This window comes from Athene noctua, chromosome 15 (genome assembly GCF_965140245.1).
Source record: "Athene noctua chromosome 15, bAthNoc1.hap1.1, whole genome shotgun sequence".
Lineage (NCBI taxonomy): Eukaryota > Metazoa > Chordata > Aves > Strigiformes > Strigidae > Athene > Athene noctua.
Window position 1 is genome coordinate 18,791,905 of NC_134051.1, and position 17,162 is coordinate 18,809,066.

At 43.1% G+C, this 17,162-nt stretch overlaps 1 protein-coding gene across 3 annotated transcripts in view; it reads left to right on the top strand.

The window, feature by feature from the left end:
* GTF3C1 (general transcription factor IIIC subunit 1) overlaps positions 1-17,162 on the top strand; it is a 43,919-nt gene that overhangs the window by 26,288 nt on the left and 469 nt on the right. For all 3 annotated transcript variants that reach the window (XM_074919409.1, XM_074919410.1, XM_074919411.1), the window contains exons 22-36: positions 339-420; positions 1,085-1,270; positions 1,830-1,987; positions 2,129-2,271; positions 2,484-2,565; positions 3,793-3,905; positions 4,829-4,891; positions 5,427-5,520; positions 6,341-6,513; positions 7,111-7,395; positions 10,080-10,333; positions 11,764-12,050; positions 12,581-13,241; positions 14,800-14,839; positions 15,573-15,765. In XM_074919409.1, coding sequence (XP_074775510.1) covers positions 339-420; positions 1,085-1,270; positions 1,830-1,987; positions 2,129-2,271; positions 2,484-2,565; positions 3,793-3,905; positions 4,829-4,891; positions 5,427-5,520; positions 6,341-6,513; positions 7,111-7,395; positions 10,080-10,333; positions 11,764-12,050; positions 12,581-13,241; positions 14,800-14,839; positions 15,573-15,765 — 2,814 coding nt within the window. The remainder of the gene's footprint in view (positions 1-338; positions 421-1,084; positions 1,271-1,829; positions 1,988-2,128; positions 2,272-2,483; positions 2,566-3,792; positions 3,906-4,828; positions 4,892-5,426; positions 5,521-6,340; positions 6,514-7,110; positions 7,396-10,079; positions 10,334-11,763; positions 12,051-12,580; positions 13,242-14,799; positions 14,840-15,572; positions 15,766-17,162) is intronic.

Below are 17,162 nucleotides of genomic sequence, written 5' to 3' on the forward strand. Positions count from 1 at the left end.
AGTTCCTTTGAAATGTAAAATATTTTGAAAAATACTGTTTTACAGAAAATTCTGCTCAGCCTCCGTAGCAGTGAAAGAATCAAACGTTTCTTTTCCAGTGATGACTGCTTTTAAACTTGAGATTTGCTGAAGTTCTAACCTTCATAATCTAGTGGATGTTATGATTTACAAATGTGTGGTAGTAATAAGACAAATGAATTTTTCATTGGAGCCAAGAATCTTTTCCTTTATACTGAAAATTCATTTCTGACACTACTCAAAGGTTAGCATGTATAGTGATGTTAGAACCAGTGCGCTCCTTTTGCATATCACCTTTTTTGAAAGCTGTGTTGTTTTAGGAAAGTACAGTTTCTGAAAACGGCCTGACAGTGAGACTCCAAACCTTCTTAACAAAACATCCCCTTCCGCTCAGTACCGGAGGTAAGGTGGTGATGCTGGTGGTGAGGTCTGAACTCTATCACAGCTGTTACTGTCTTTGTCAAACCCAGTATGGAGGATGTGGGTTGTTCCTGCCTCCTTGTGGTACTCTAGGATGCTTCAGGGGCAGTAAAATAGATAAATAATTTCCTTCCCTGTTTCTGGATATATGCAACAATAATTTTTTTTTATCCAGTATCAGTGACGTGGGTTGTTCCTGTCTCCTAACAGTGATCTAGGATGTGTCTGGGGCAGTAAAATAGATATGTAAATAATTTCCTTTCCTATGGAGCAATAATTTTTATCCTTTGTAATTTCTGATATGCAGTTTGCAGAAATTCTAGAAGGACCAATGTTTTGTTTGACTAACATTTAAGCTAAGGAGGATGAAATGCTTCCAGTTCAATATCAAACCTCAGCTCAGTTCTCTTGTGTTTGTGCAGTGTGTGCTAGACTTAGTAATTACTTAATGATTCCTCATTTATGTGGGATTTATTCTGTGAGCTGCTGAGGAAGTGATATGAAATGATGTGGCTAACAAAGGGCGAGTCTGAGAGGGCATCTGTCTTTGAATTATATTGAAACTTTGGCATTTGCTCTTTATACCTTAATATTGTAGAATGTAATTGCTTTAAAGCTCCCCTACTGTAAATATGTGTCATTTTAGGTAACAAAATTAATGTTTTGGGAGAAGCAAAGGTAGCATCCGAGTCATTCATCCAGAAGGAGGAGTGTATTGAAATAAATAAAGAACCAAACGAGGATCGGACCAAACGAGTGAGAGGTGGGAAAAGCCAAAAGAGGAAGAGGCTTAGGAAAGACGTTGGAAAGAAGACAAAGAAGAGAAAGAAAGGTAAGTAACTAACACATCAGGAAAAAGAAGCTTTCTTTTTCCTGATGTGGCCTGCTGTAAGTTGCTTTAGAAAAGCTGATGGTGACTGTTGCATAGTGTGAGAAATGGAAACTTACTGGCCAGCTCTTTGGGTTGCCTCTTTCAGTGAAGAGGTTCCGATGTCCTGGGGCTGTATATTAGCTCTGGAGAAAAACAGCAGCATGTTGTAACTGTTACCTGTGTGTGAATCATGGTGGCACTACTGTACTGTACAAATCAAGAAATTCTGATCGTGTCTGCACCAAGTCAACTCCTTGCCATTCAACTTTTGAGAACTGGCTTAAAGATTCTTCATGGTGTGATGTTCCAAGTAGACAGTTTGCTAACTAAAGTGCTTGTTTTCTCATTCTGGGGAGAGGTATTAATGCATTTTACTTTCTGAACTGCTACTTCCTTCTCTACTTCTGCCTTTCATTCTTACAAATTCCAGTTGGTGCTGATACTGTTTGTGATAGGAGCTTGAATTAATCAGAATATGTAGTGCTGAGATAACTGTCAGGTTTTTTTCTGGATTCGTTAGAAGAGAATTCTGTAGAAAAAAGCAAAAGACTCCGTTACCATGATGAAGCTGACCAGAGTGCCCTGCAGAGGATGACACGTCTGCGTGTCACCTGGACAGTGCAAGAGGACAGTCTGCTCATGCTGTGCCGGATCGCTAGTCATGTGCTAAACGCCAAGGTAGTCAGCAGGGCCCCTGCTCGAGGGCTCTGTGTACTGAACACACATTTCATCAGTCCTAGGAATTCATCCTGGTTCTGATCATCATTTGTGTATGCAGAAGCTGAAGTTTAACTCCAACCCCTTTTGTTCTTTACACAGGTAAAAGGCCCCTTCGTTCCATGGCAAGTCGTTCGGGATATCATGCATGCCAGCTTTGAGGAGTCCCTCGATAAAACTTCTCATTCTGTTGGACGAAGAGCTCGTTATATTGTCAGAAATCCACAGACCTATCTTAATTATAAGTAAGAAGGCTTCTGTCTATATTCTAGGTATAGGCTAAATTCTCCTGAAAGGATATCAAGGGATATCCTGAAGGGATATGCTCCTCCTGTGTTTTTTTTCTTATTTCATGTGAATATAAATTTCAACTTTTTTGCACCCTAGTGCAATCAAATCTGTACCGAATTGGGAAAATTTCAACTATGTACAACACTTTCAATTGTGTCTGTTGCAGAGTTTGCCTTGCTGAGGTTTACCAAGATAAAGCCCTCATTGAAGATTTCATGAATAGAGAAAATAATTATGAAGATCCACAGGTAGGAGGGAAATATTGTAAAGGTCAGAGAGTACTTCACGCTGTTTGGATTACTGAGTACTTGCACTGTTTTGATTACTGTGATTTCATATCTTACCTCTCCCTTGTACCCTTAGCTGTGTTAAAAATAGCATCCTTGTAAAAACGCAGCATCACTGCTATTTTGAGAGTAAAGTGGACACAGGCAGCCTTCCAAAGGCACATAAACAGCACTGCTGTGCAACAAAGTTTTGTTTCTTCAGTGTGCTTGTTTATAAACATCCATGACTGAGCATCTGTATGCACTGATATTTTTTTTTTTATCCTCTCAGCCTCCTTGTTATCTGAGCAAGAAAACATTTCTGCTCTGTAACTTCTTATTTTTTACTCTTCTTGCATGTCAAAACACTGCCTTAGCTTCTGTGGGTGAGTGCAGGAATGTAAGCAAATTTCCTGAGAGAAGCTTTGATTTGATCGGTGAAAAGATTTTATTTATTTTTTCAGTTTTTTATGGCTTAAATCAACCACAATTTCAAACTGAAAAGTTGTTTACACTTTCGGTGCAAACAATTCCATTTTGAATTCAAAACTCTTCCACAGCTGGGACAGTGTCACAACAAGATTTTCTTTGTTTTCCTCCAGGAATGACAATTCATATTATTGTCAGAAAATCCCAACCAGTTCTGTTTAGATTCATTTTTGTTTCAATGAAGAATAGTTGTTACTGATGAGACATTGCTGAAATAAACATGCGTCCCCATCCCTGAAATCTGTCTGCGGAAGCAAATAAAAACTTGTTTCCAGAGAGATACGGGACCGTTCCTCTCCTGTAACAGGTGTCCTCCGAGCCACGACTGTACAAACAGATGTAACGGAGAACACGATAAAGATTGTGAAGGGTATGAAGAGAAACAAAGACTTAAGAAGAAGGTTAAACAAAACTCTCTAGCAAGAGATCTTACGCTGTTAACTCAGTGTAATTGGTTTTAGAAAATATGTTCACGGTGGGCTGCATGTAGCTGTGAGCGTGATTACAGACAGAACCTGCAACTGTTAAGTAATTATCAGCAAACACAACCTCCACAGAGCTTTTTTCATGCATTCTCTTGTGTGGTATAATGTTTCTGACTCGATAATTCAAAACCAGCTATTTCTACGAGAATTTTTCTTGAACACTTCCAAAGTAGAGTGTCTTTTTTCCACCCCGAGAAATTGAGGTTGATAACGTTTCTCTCTCTTGTTTTCAAAGGTTTGTGCGAAGGAGTTCAAAGAGTTTGTGGAAAGGCTGAAAGAGAAATTCAGTTCAACCCTGGGGAACCCTAAACTTGAGATTCCTGATACTTTGCAGGAACTCTTTTCCAGGTATTGACTCTGCACATGGGCTGAGACAGTGAGAGGGGAGGGCAATTCAGAGCAGACCTCTGCTGTGCATGATTTACACCCTCTGTTACTTGTACTCTTTGTATCAAAAGAAGTTTCAGCAAACACAGCAAGGAACGTTTCTTTTGAATCCATACTTCCTAAATATATATAATTAATTTTCAGTTATTCACCTAAGCTGGCTTATTTTAAACCATTCCCATTTTGCTAAAGAAGACTTTTCGTAAACCAGAAATTCACGATGTCAGGTTTTCATAAATTGTCAAATTCTCATTTTTGCTATTAGAGATGCTGGTACTCAGGTGTAACATTTTAATGGAACAGAAGACTTACCTTTACCATTTTTCAGATTAACTGGCCCCATTTTATATCACAATTTGAAGCTGGGTTGCTCAGCTAAATCATTTCAGTGCTGCTGGAACTGTTGATATAGAAGAGCACTCATCCTTGCATGGCGTTCTCCAGCCCCAGATCATTAAGCTCTTTCAAGATAAATAACACTTGGAGAAAAGTGTGAAAATTTGAGTCTGAAACTATTTCATGATAAATTTATCACCTTTTAAAATATTCTTACTTTGGGAAGAGCTGTATGTTACAGCAGAAGTGCTGTTCATGGTAACTGGATGTCCAAAACCTCATAGAGTAGCCAATCCATACAGTTCTGTACTGTCTTCTGTCCGTGTGTTTTATCTCCTTGTCAGCAGATAGCTTAGTGGAGTGAGGGAGATTGAACAGTTCTTTTCATTTTTGACACTTACACCGAGGGCTGCTGGAGCAGATAGTTGCACTGCGCTGTTCCAGCATTTGCCTTATTAGCACTTGTCAGCCTCTGGGTTTCATGGTTGAGATAAAATCACGGAATGTTACTTTTGTTTCAGTGTTTTCCTTTCCCTTCCCTTAATTAGATTTCGAGTTTTGGCAATCGGAGAAGACACAAATCAGAACACAAAAGAGGATAGTCTAAGCAGGTGAGTAACAGCAGCACCGTTTTTTTCCATTAGGACTCCAAGGTCATGTCAGCCCTCACATCTGTGAAAGTCGTGGGTGTATATATATAGTCTTCTAATTCAGTACATTTTTCATCTGTACAAATTTATTAATAGACAAATACTCTCACAAGGCTGTAGGGACCTCTGACAGATTATAGATTTGATGAATAAAATGCCAGCAGCAATGCCTTTCTCAAAGTGGTGGTCTGTGATCATTAGGACAACTGTGTATGTTTTGTAGGGGTGCTATACCTTCAGAGGAGGAGATGTTAACAAAGAGAACTTTGTTTTGTATCTGCTTATCTGGACTGATCCAGAAATTCAGGGTGGAAGGTCAGGGAAAACGTGACAGGCTCCTTTCCATGAATGATCCTCAGCTGTAGTGATCTCATGCCTTTGTGCATCTATTTCAGAGGCAGGTGACTGAGCTTGTATATTTTTGTGCTAGTTTAATTAGTTAGGTAACTCATGCTCAAAAATCATCATTAATAAACCCTTCCTTTTTTCCTTTCAGTGTCTATGATATTCATTTTCTAGTGCTACAGAATTTGATTCAGAGCACTCTGGCACTCTCAGATAACCAGATGAAATCTTGCCAGTCGTTTCAGGTACAGTATCTGGACCAAACTTGTACAATCCTAAAGAGTTTCTCCTTCCTACCTTGAGAGATGCCTTTTTCAGATGTGAGAAAAGAATCCTAGAAGCTTAGATTTGTATCCGTTCTGTGGAGATTATTCTCTTCTGCTTTTAGGAAATGGTATATTCTAGGCAGATTTTCAGTACGTTGCTTTTCTGTCTGAGGATGAGATTGCAAGATGTAAAGTTGAAGCAATCTTCAAAAAAACCTTTATGAAATAAACTCCACATCTCCCCATTGGGTCAAACTGTATCATGATTCCGTGCCCGCTGGAGCAGTTGGAAGCACACTCTGGAGGAGACAGCACAAAGACAGTCCTAGTGCTGACACTGGTGCTGGGGAGCCTCTCCTTCAGCACTGGGGACCACAAAAATACACCATCTATCAGTCAGGCACTCAAAAAAAAAAAAAAAAAGTTAGAAGTTCAAAGGGAGTTTAATATCAGCAGACAAGCGTGGGGCCTGGAAAGCCAAGCTCATAGAAGCATGTGTTCCTGGTAAAGTGATGGGAAGTCTACCAAAAAGTGTTGCAGATTTTTACCTACGTCATTCTAGCGGGAGCCTGATCCCGTTATGAATATTGAGTGTTCTATAGTATTTAGTTAATTTAATTGGCATTTACCGTGGAAAGTCTGGAAGCCCATAAAAAGAATAGAATAGTGTAGTTAAGTAAATGTATCACTTCTGGCTTGTAGCTTCATGTTAATTTAGTTAACACAAACCTCAGGTAGGTGACTAGCAGGGGATTCAAAGCCGAGGCTGCCTTTGACACTGAACGGGAGTTTTTTGCAGACGTTTCGTTTGTACCGGGAATACCAAGATGACATTCTTGTGAAGGCTTTCCTGGAGTGTCAGAAGAGAAGCTTGGTCAATCGCCGCCGAGTAAACCACACACTGGGTCCAAAGAAAAGCCGGGCTTTGCCTTTTGTACCCATGTCCTATCAGCTGTCTCAGAGTTACTACAGGTGGGTGTCAGAGCTGTTTATGTTTGAGCAAATAATCTACCCAGGCATGCTTGGTGTGGAGGAGAGAATGCATGTGGAGTGTCTGGAGCAAAGCAGCTGACCATCACAGCCCTTCTGCTGGGGTAGCAGTTAGGGCTGTGCGGGGAACAGAGCCAGGTTTGCTGGGCAAGCCTTTCCAAAGACACACACGGAGTTGAGGAGAGGTAGCACCACAGTTCTAGGGGTAGTGGAATGAATTCTTTAGCACCCTTGTCATTCTGATGGTTGCTTGCTTTTCCTCTCCAGGTGCTTTGCGCTGCACTGTGCCTGGATGTCAGGGTGGGGAGGAGAGTTTAACTGTAAATGCATTCAGTGCTCCGGCAGAAGATGACATCTTTGCTTTGTATTTGCTATACAGTACCTGACCTTTTCATGGTGCATCAATACTTAATGTTCTGGAACTAGTAAAAGGACTGTGAAAGCTGATGTAGAAGGTACTTGGTCACCAGCTCTAGGATGGAACTTGACTGCTCTGTGCTACCATGGTTCTAAAATTCATATGCAGTGAGAAGAGACAGTGGGAAGTTCATGCTTCTTTGAATTTGTCTTTCTGTCCAGAGTTTTTACGTGGCGGTTTCCCAGTACAATCTGCACAGAGTCCTTTCAGTTCCTCGAGAAGCTCAAGGATGCTGAAAAATCAGACCAGCCAGACAGCTTCTCATTTAAAGATCAAGAAAACAAAGCATCAGAAGGCATGATTGCCTTTCCTATGGACGGACCTGGTGGCCAGTGTGTGGCGATGCTTTCCCTGTTCTCCCTGGGACTTGTATCTGTGAATGTCAGAATCCCAGAGCAGATAGTTGTGGTGGACAGCACTATGGTGGAAAATGAAGTGATAAAAAGGTAAACGCTGTTATTTCTATTAGTAAATGTGGTTTTGGGGGTAACTTGAATGAGATTGGACAGGGCAGAAAATGCTAATGCCTGTACCTGTGGCATGTTTTACTGTGATACTGTTTAGATTTTGATTTCTGAGGGGGCGTTCCGAAGGCTTAATGACACTTTTAGTTAGTGCATGTCATTGTAGCCTTGTACTGCATTTCTCATCACACGTGTGGCCTTTAAACTGCTGGACATTCACTGCCATCAGAGCTAGTGTGGAGAGGAGAGCAGCGGGTGCTGGACAAGCGCTCTCATCAATATTGCACCTTCCCATTTCAAAGACTAAGAAGGATTAGTAACAAGCTTTCAGCTTTATCAGTGAAACCTGTCTCCACAATATTGGTTCTATGTATTGTCTCCTCTTTGATTTGTTTGTTTTGAAGTTTTTTTAAGCCTCCAGTAATTGCATACCACTGAAATTGAAACTCTCTCCCTAGGCAGTCTAATCCTGTGAGTAGTTATCCCTACAATCAGTGCGTGTGTGCTTAGAGTGCAGCTGAAATCTCTTCCTGTAGTTTAACCTGTTGCTTCCTGTTGTATATATACATGGAAAATACTTTGTTCTCTTTCTCTTTAGAGCAGCTTATTACCTATTTGAAGATTGTTATCATAGTCCTCCTCCCCATAATATGCTATTCTTTAAAACGAGCAGCCTCAGTTCCTTTACTTGTGTTTTTGGTATGTTATTCATGTTATCCAGATCTCTGTGTCTCTGTATTTTCCTCTGTACTGAACTGTGATGTCAAAAACCAAATGCCATGCTCTTGCTGGCAGCTCTGTGCCAATTACATCACGTTATGTAGGTGATAGCCTGCTAATACATCCCAAGATGATGAAGAGCCGTGGTCTTGCCCAAAAAAAAAAAAGCACAAAACTCCCCATGCGGTGATTCATGTACAGTTTATGATTCTTGTGATTCACTCTAAGAAGTTTTCTTTTCCTTTATCTAATTAATTGTTTCCTCTTAGTGTGGAGGGAGAGGTGCACAGTGCTGTAACACAAATAACATGCATTTGTCCATATGAAATTACTCCCTGCTCTTTTCCAGACTGTTTCTCCAGTTTGTTGGAAATGTTCTGAATGGAAATCCTGTCTCCTCATATCCTTGCAGTCTCTCCAGTTCGGTGATCCCCTGCAGACTTAATAAGCTATTTTATCAGCCAAGCCATTAGCAGAAATACCCTAATACTAAAACTAAACCCTGGACTAGTCCCATTTCTGAGTATAGGCATCTGAGTCCAGTTTTCCTACCGGTTATGTACTTGCACAATTTTTTCTAAATGATGTGTTCCCTTTTGGTTCTAAATGTGTTTTAAGAGAAGGTCTAACTCATCATAGATGAGGTTGGAAGGAACCACTGGTTGTCTTTGGCATAACCTCCTTAAAACAGAGGCAGCTTCAGCGTTAGATCAGGTTGTTCAGAGCCTTTGCCTTTACCCATAATGGCTCTTGGATGTGTCCTGGAAAGAACTACTGTGTGTTTGACTCTTTGTTTCTGAAGAATTTATCCTGGCTGCTGCTACTGGCTGCAGAGCTGTCTGGAAGAGAAGGATTGACAAGCAGCTGAACAGGAGCCAGCAGTGTGCCCGGGTAGCCAAGAAAGCCAACAGCATCCTGGCTTGGATCAGCACTAGTGTGGCCAGCAGGAGCAGGGAGGTGACAGTCCCCCTGTGCTCGGCACTGGGGGGGCCACACCTGGAGGTTGTGTCCAGGTCTGGGCACCTCAATCCCAGAGAGATCTGGAGGGGCTGGAGCGAGGGCAGAGGAGGGCAACGAGGCTGGGGAAGGGCTGGAGAATCAATCCTGTGAGGAGGCAGGGCAGGAGCTGGGAGTGTTCAGTGTGAGGAGGAGGAGGCTGAGGGGAGCCCTCATCCCTCTCTGCAGCTCCTGCCAGGACATTGCAGAGAGGCTGGGGCTGGGCTCTGCTCCCAGGGGATCAGGGACAGGACAAGAGGGAACGGCTGGAAACTGCCACAGGGGAGGCTCAGGCTGGGCAGGAGGAGAAAATATTTCACCAAAGAGTGGTCAGAGTGGAACAGGCTGCCCAGGGAGGGGGGAGTCCCCATCCCTGGGGGGGTTTCAGGGCCGTTGGGATGAGCTGTGGGGGATGTGGGGTAGGGGAGAACTTTGTAGAGTCGGGCTGAGGGTTGGACTCGCTGATCCCGAGGGGCTTTTCCCGCCTGAGTGATTCTGTGACTCCGTGAGGCTGTCTGCAGTTCCTTTTGCGTTGCGGTGTTGGCTTGGTCTTTTTTCTAAAGTACCTGAAGTCTTTGGTCTGTAATGCTTTTTTCTCCCTTAAAAACAAAACACAGCCTGCCCTATACTGCAGTATCCCTTACGGTCTCTGACAGATGTTCCCTCATGAAGTGTTCTGCTGAACCAGAGGTTCGGCACTGTAAGCTGAGATGTTTTGGGTTCATTTCAACACGTTTGTAAAAAAGGGAGAGTTTCCTTTTCCAGGGGCCTTTAGTGTATTTTCTGTAGTTGCTTGTTCTCAGCCTGCTATGGACATACCCACAGCTGTTCCTGACTGGATACTAGAATGCAGAATAGCAGGTGTTCTTGCTCTGCTCAGTGTAATGCATCACTATCTTATTGTGGAAAAAAATCCCAACAAACAAACAAAACACCTCTGTTTGCTGTAGTTTAGGAAAAGAAGGACTTGAGGATGATGACGACGACGACGATGACTTAGACGACAGCTCTGGAGGCAAACGGAGAATAGAAGTAAAAGCTCGTCAAGCATCTCATACCAATTACTTACTGATGAGAGGTTACTATGCCCCTGGAATTGTCAGCATGCGCAATCTGAGTCCCAGTGACAATATTGTGGTCAATTCCTGCCAGGTGAAGGTTAAGCTGCGATGTACACCACTTCCAGGAAGACTCAGCTCTCCAGGTTAGTTTCTGCTTGGCCTCACTTGCACAGAAGTGGGTTGGAGCAGGAAAGATAGTGAATGCATCAGCTGAGGAACTTATTTCCTCCAACTGGAATTCTTTTTTCATTAGACGTGCAGTTTGCCTTGTAATGCTTTTTCTCCTAATTTAAAACAAACAGGTTGTTGACTTATAGGGGCACCTTTTGTGGGTAACAAGTCCTTGCCTGTGCTTCACGTTGTGTGCAACTATCAATCCAAAGAGCAAGTCTGTCCTCTGCTCTGTTATCCCTTCTCTGGGACGTTTTTTGGTCCCTTCTACAACTTAAAATACCGTATTATGTCACACCCAGGCTCTCTTCCGAAAGAGAAAAGAAAATCTTTCAGAGCCCCTTGAATGGAAATTCACATTTACTTGTCTCATGCATGTGCCTGAAATAGTGGTGTCCAGTCTCTGGCCTTTTGCCTACAATAATTTAAACATTTTGTTAATGTTTAGAGTTTGAATATTTGTAATTTATCTGTGCTCCCCCTTGTTAAAGAGCATCTTCGTTTCAGCTGTAACGCAGATGCATCCAGGAAAGCCTTTTAGTTTAGCTCTTTAGTTGGAAGGTCTAATTCTGTCCCTGCCCGTTTCTATTGCAGTCGTGCTAAAATAGAAATTCTTTCTCCTATCTCTGCTGCCACACATGCCCTCCAGGTCTGCTGAGCTGATGGCTCATTACGGTTTTCTCATTTTTCCTTGGCTGTCAGAGAAGTGCAGCTGTCACACGAGTGTCCCACAAGGCACAGTGCGAAGGCAGCCCCCAGATGAAAGCGGGGGAGCGGTGCCAGAGCTGCCCTCTAATCCTCCAGGCCTGGGAAAAGGGGTCACACTACCTCAGCTTCGGAACACTCTGTACAGTGGGGGTCAGTTTTGTGCAGCGATGGACCTGTCTCCAAACATGGAGATGCTTTGTTAGACTAATTATACTAAGACATTGCCAACTTGTAGTTTATAGGATATTTGGCCAAAAGCTTTCTGCTGTGGATCGGCTGCTTCCAATTTTGTGTTTAGTAGGGTCCTCCATAGCATTTCCTTGCCCTAGACTTTTCACTTGAGCTTGTTCAAGAAAAAAAGGAGATGATTCCTCATTAATTTAGAGTTAAGCTGACCCCATGTTAGAGAATACCAGTAAGTCTGCACTGGCTTTCGGCAATATTTCACTTTGCTATGCAGGTAAGCCCTTGTAAACCAGCTTCCTCTTCTTCTGCAGGTCTTTTCAGAGACAAATATGTAAGGCAGAAAGACAAAAGGAAACTGCAGCAATGAAGCTGGAAAACTGAGCTGTTTTTAATTCAGTAGTCTAGAACACCTCTGATCTGTCTGTCTCGGAATATTTATCTTTCTATAGTGTAACGCATAGTAACAACTGCTCACAGCTTATACACTTGGTTTTTATTTGCTTTGCAGTTTCTTCTCTGCTTGATAACATGCTTGTGGGAGTCTCCTGCCTCCCTGAAACTTTTACCAGGCTGATAGAAGTTCAAGAAGAAAATTATGAGGTTGATCAGTTCCTTCAGGAGTGTGCAGAACGTTATGGCTATAATCCCAGAGATGTGGCTGCTGTTTTGGAGATCCGTAATGCAATAGAGGCAACTTCCCACTTTGGAATTTGCAAAACTGAGCTGTGCAAACGTTTCTGCAGCTATGAAGAGGTGGAGCCTGAACGCACCAGGAGCTTGGAGCAGTACATTCAGGTGGTTTTACAGCCAGCTGCTTTCCATACGTTAATGTTTGCATGCTTGAATAGGACAATATTCCCCTCGAGTAGAACAATCTTACAGGCTGTAGGAAACAGATATAAATTGAACAAAACTATTTGTTAGGCAAGAGATCACATACCAATAGCTGATAGCAATCTCGTCTCAAAGTTAGGAAGGCCAAAAATTAAAGCAGCACTCGCTCAAAAATTGGAGTGAAGTGTTTCAGAAACCCTAGAGGTAGCAACATTCGCCTTTTGGAAGCAAAATACACTTTCCCAGTTACATTTTAACTTAAGTTAAACAAAAATGTCTTGTGCTCTAATTTCAGAAGAGTTTAAGGGGTAAAACATCTTTTCAACTTCAGTGCAGTAGGACAGTAAATTGAATACTCTACTAAGCTCTTCCTCTTTCTTTGTTGCCAGTTAAAGATGGCAATTCCATGATATTTGTTTAAATTGACACTTTCCGGTGAAAGCTCCTGAGACAATTTTTGTGTTTGTTGGTTTTTTTGGTTTTTTTAATAGGATCTCATTGAGATGCAGCAGGTTTTAGAAGTAGGGGGCCATGCTGTAAGACTGGTTGCAATGATATTTGCCAAGCCATGGCTATTACATTCAGTATGTTTGAAGAATAAACCAGATGATTGTGATCAGCAAGGCGCAGACGCCACTCTCCCAGATGGACGACAGGACTGCCTGCCATCAGAACCAAAGAAGGGAGAGGAATGTTTGCAAGAGGGAGAGCAGCTGGGAGGAGACACACAATCTGTCAGTGACGAAGAACCCCCAAGGAAGAGATGCAAGATTCAAAGTGATGTCCTTCAAGATGGCAGCCAACTCTGCCAGGGTTCACAGAGCGATCTGAAGAGTGCAAATGAAAATAACATTGATGCAGGTGTCGCTAGTCCTGTTACAGCGCAGGAAGCTTTAACCACGGATGAGGAAACAGGCTCCCTGGGAGGGCAGACAGAACACCTAGCTGAACAGCCAGTGCGTGCTCCGGGGGCCGTGAATGCAGACGCTTCCAAGGAACAAGATAAATCTTGTTCTGAAGACAAAGAACTTGAAGTAGAGAATGATGAGCTCAGCACTGAGCACAAGCAGCAGGTCGCCAGCCTTGAACAATCAGCCAGTGAGCAGGATGATGATCTTTCCTACTTACAGGAGAACCCAGGAGTCTCTAAAGGTACGTAGGAGCACTCTGCATCCAGGAAATATGGACTAGCTCATCGCCAGCTGATCCCAAACAGGTAGCTCCGTTTTATAAGCAAATACTAGATTCTTTAGGAAGCCATACCAGAGGGAGGGGTTGCCATTTCTCACAGACAAAGTGGCATAACCCTACTTGATCTGGAAGGTCCTGGAGGTTTCAAATACATCAAAGATTCCTTCCTGTGCCTATTGCTGGAATGTTTATGACTAGTCTAGAATCTAATCTCTTTTCTTTAGAAACTTTGTTTTCCGTGTCTTTACTCTTCTCCAAAAACATATTTGGATCTGAAGGTTCTCATCTCTGGCTTCAGTCCAAAGGCTAGACATCTCTAAACCTAGAAAACACAGTGCTACTGGTGTACATCAGAATGCCCACGACTGAAAGCTGTAAAGTCGTTAAAGCATTCATCAGAAAGCAGCACATGCCAGCGAGAAGATGAATAGCCTCATTTGTAACCCAATTTGACTTCATTTTCATTTCCTTTTTACTGCCAGTTTTCTTTCTTAATAGCTAGTAGTTCTTGCCAAGCTTTACATTAAGTAGGTTGTTGAAGATTTTAGTTTTGTTTTTATCAGCTCTGATTTCAGATTGGATCACAAGCTAACTGCTCGTGTGGTGTTTTGCAAGATCTGCTGTTACCCACGTTTAGAGCTGCAGAGTCCCACGTGACTCGGTGCAGACTGATGTGTAGCATCTTAGAGCCTGGTGGTGTTTAACTGGAGCCTTCCTGCAGGCAGCAGACTCAGGGCCATCTGAACAGCCTAGACTTCAGCAGTTCTTAACATGAAACTCCTCAAGTGCTGTTTTGGATTTAACTTCCTCTACTCGTTTAGTAACACAGGAGGGGAAAAAATAGCAGTTTTGTTATCAAGCATAAAGTTCTTAATGGTCTTACTGGTCCTCCGGAGGCCAGCTGAAGAGTTTACATGGGCTTAAGGCAAAGCTGTTAGCCTCTGGGTGTGGTAGAAATACCTACATTAAGTAATTGTGTAAATTAAACCCCATGACCTAATGCATAACGGAAGTTGCAGAGACAACCTTCAGTTTGAAACTGAACCCTGCTGAAATCTTGAGTTTGCAGCTACTCGGACTCGTGCTCGGCTTCCATACAACTACCAGGAGCACTAAGTTAAACCAACTGTGGGAGCACCTGCAAGCTGAGCCCTGCACAGCTGTCTGGGGGAAGCTCGGGTCTTCCCGCCCACAGAATGACCTGTTGTTCAGCCACGTCATCAGACTTCTAGGAATAAAACTTCTTGCTGTGATTTGGGAATGGAACCACAAAACGTGTGGTTGCAGCAGACAGGTGGCTGTGAGAAGAGATGTAGGAAGGAGGAGTGTGCTGCGGGCAGGTAAAGGCGGTCAGGAGGGAAGCTCAGAGCTCCCCGTGCAACTGAGAACAACACACAGTGTAGTTTGGTTGTGTTGGTTTTTTTTTAGCGTGAGCTGTGGCATTTTACAGCTTAGCCATCTTTCCTTCCCCGAAGTAAAGAGTTTGGGTTAACTAAAACTTGTGTTCTTTCCTTTCCAGGAAGTTCTGTGACAGATGTATCCCAGGCAGCCAAGGACCGGTGAGTAACAGCTGTGTGCAGAATAACTAACCGCACAGCACCACCAGAATAATATCTGGAAGCAAATGATTTGGAAACTTTCGTTTTATGCTCTAACGGGCAGCGAGCATTGATGATGGAGACACCCCATGTTTTCCTCCAGTGACTCATGCTCATATGCACGCTGAAAAAATTTCTCTGGTATGTTTTTTCCCAGAAAACAACTAGCTTCAAATATCAGGGGAACAAAACTAATGTTATTTCACAAGTAAGTCCAGTGCCAGAAAGTTTTAGCTTCTGTGTGCCTGGGACGGGTCTGAAGAAACTGCAATATAGGAAATGTGAATTCCCATGCAGGGTCTGTCTCGGCTCCAAAATGCTGAAAATGAGGAATTTCTTTCCTATCTGAGCACTGTTGCTGTACGGTGCAGGTTGAAGCAGGTTTTGGGTAACTTCTGGATATTAGAGCTAGTAACAACAGCTTTCCTGGTCATCAGGGTACCTGTTGGGTGGTATCATGGTGCTAAAAGTGCTTCCCAGGTGGTGAACACCTTGTGTGGAATACTTGAGGTCTGTGGAACTGTCTAGTAGGTCGGCAGCAGTCTGCTCAGAGCAACTACAGGATTTACACCCAGCACGTCAGCAAACACCGGCAGTGCTGTAGTGAGAATCTGTTACTCAGAAATGATGATGATGGGAAATCTAGCTAGAAGAGTAAATTCTGACAGAGCTGAAGTGAAATTGTCTTTTTCAGAGCCTGCGAGAACGTCTGCTTCATTGGGAGACCGTGGAGGATCGTGGATGGGAACCTGAATAAACCCGTGTGCAAGGGGATGATGGAAGCTGTGCTCTATCACATCATGACGAAGCCAGGCGTGACGGAGGGCATGCTGCTGCAGCACTACGTGGGGGTGCTGCAGCCTGTGGCTGTCTTGGAGATACTGCAGGTACGTGAACCATCAGCTGTGGGAACGTGGAGCTGGTTTAGCTTCACACCTAAGAGTCAGAAACTACTCTGCTACACGTCCCAGGAAAATGGGACCGTGAATGAACCATGAAAAACAACCTTCTCCCTTCAGCGTAAATGAACCAGAGCCAGAGCAAGGTGCTGTTCACAGTGAGGAAGGAAGGAAGCCTGCTTCACCCATCCTTGACATTACCATATTACTGATTTTAACACCTGAAATGGAGGTGCACGTGGTTGAAATTCTAGCTGGTTACGATGGTTACTAAAGAGTTACATCTCACGGTGAAATAGTAAGTTGGACCGTTTAATGCAGTGTTAATCACCACAGAGTTTATCTTCATTTTTTCCCTATACACCTTTCAGGTGGGTGATCTTTGACATACGAATCAGACTGAAATGTGTCAGTGCTAGACAATACTGTAAATAAGACCTCCTTGTCCTGAGAGACATGCTTAAAGGTGTGCATCCTTCATTCTAAAATAATACATGGCAAGAAAATTTGAGTTTCTCATATTTTTTTTCTTCCCCCTCACATCTTGAAGTTCGATTGCTACCAACTGCTACTTTGCAAGTGAAATTTTGATGTATATCTTTTTTCCTGTAAGGATTCAAAATCTTGAGTATAGCAGTAATACTGCAGTCCCTCCCGTGAGCATGGCTTCCCCTACTAATGCTGGAAATTAATACTCTGGTGTATGTAGGCCCCACTTCTGTCCAAAGGCTCACGTTTTGGTAAGAGCAGCGTCCTGTTCCCTGGGTGTCCCTGCACGGGCTGCCCGGAGGGGGCTGGGGTAGGACGGGTTTAAGCTGCAGCAGTACAGTGGTGAGACGTGCACAGGTGGGGAGCAATACATATTTGTAGGCATTTTTAATACAAATCCACAAAATCAAGCCATTACCTGTACATCTCACAGACTGGAGAACTTGAATCTAACTTTTCTATCAATAAATTTGGTAAGAACTGGTTTTGAAAGCCCAGACAGAGCTTTGGTATATCTGCAATATACCAAATATTAGTAAATGTAGACGCGTGTGTAAGATCACTGAACACACACCAGATGTTTCCAGCAAATAAAGCACATACATGTCCTTGTTGGGTGCTGCTCTGGGAACAAATTCTGACCCATTAAGCAAGAACTGACCCGGAATTCTGGGATTTACATCTGTACCAGCCTGAAATCATTTGTAACGGGTCCTAAATGTTGAGACCTGTTGTTGAACACGTGTTGTGCGTCAGTAGCCAGGTGTCAACCGCTGTGCTGAAAGTCACAAAGGAGCACGCATCCAGCTGCGTGAACTTGCTCTGGTGAGCTGTGACCTTTGCCAGCCCCAGGGTCTCCCGAGGGGTGAGGTGAAGCTGCTTTTAGTACAAATTGT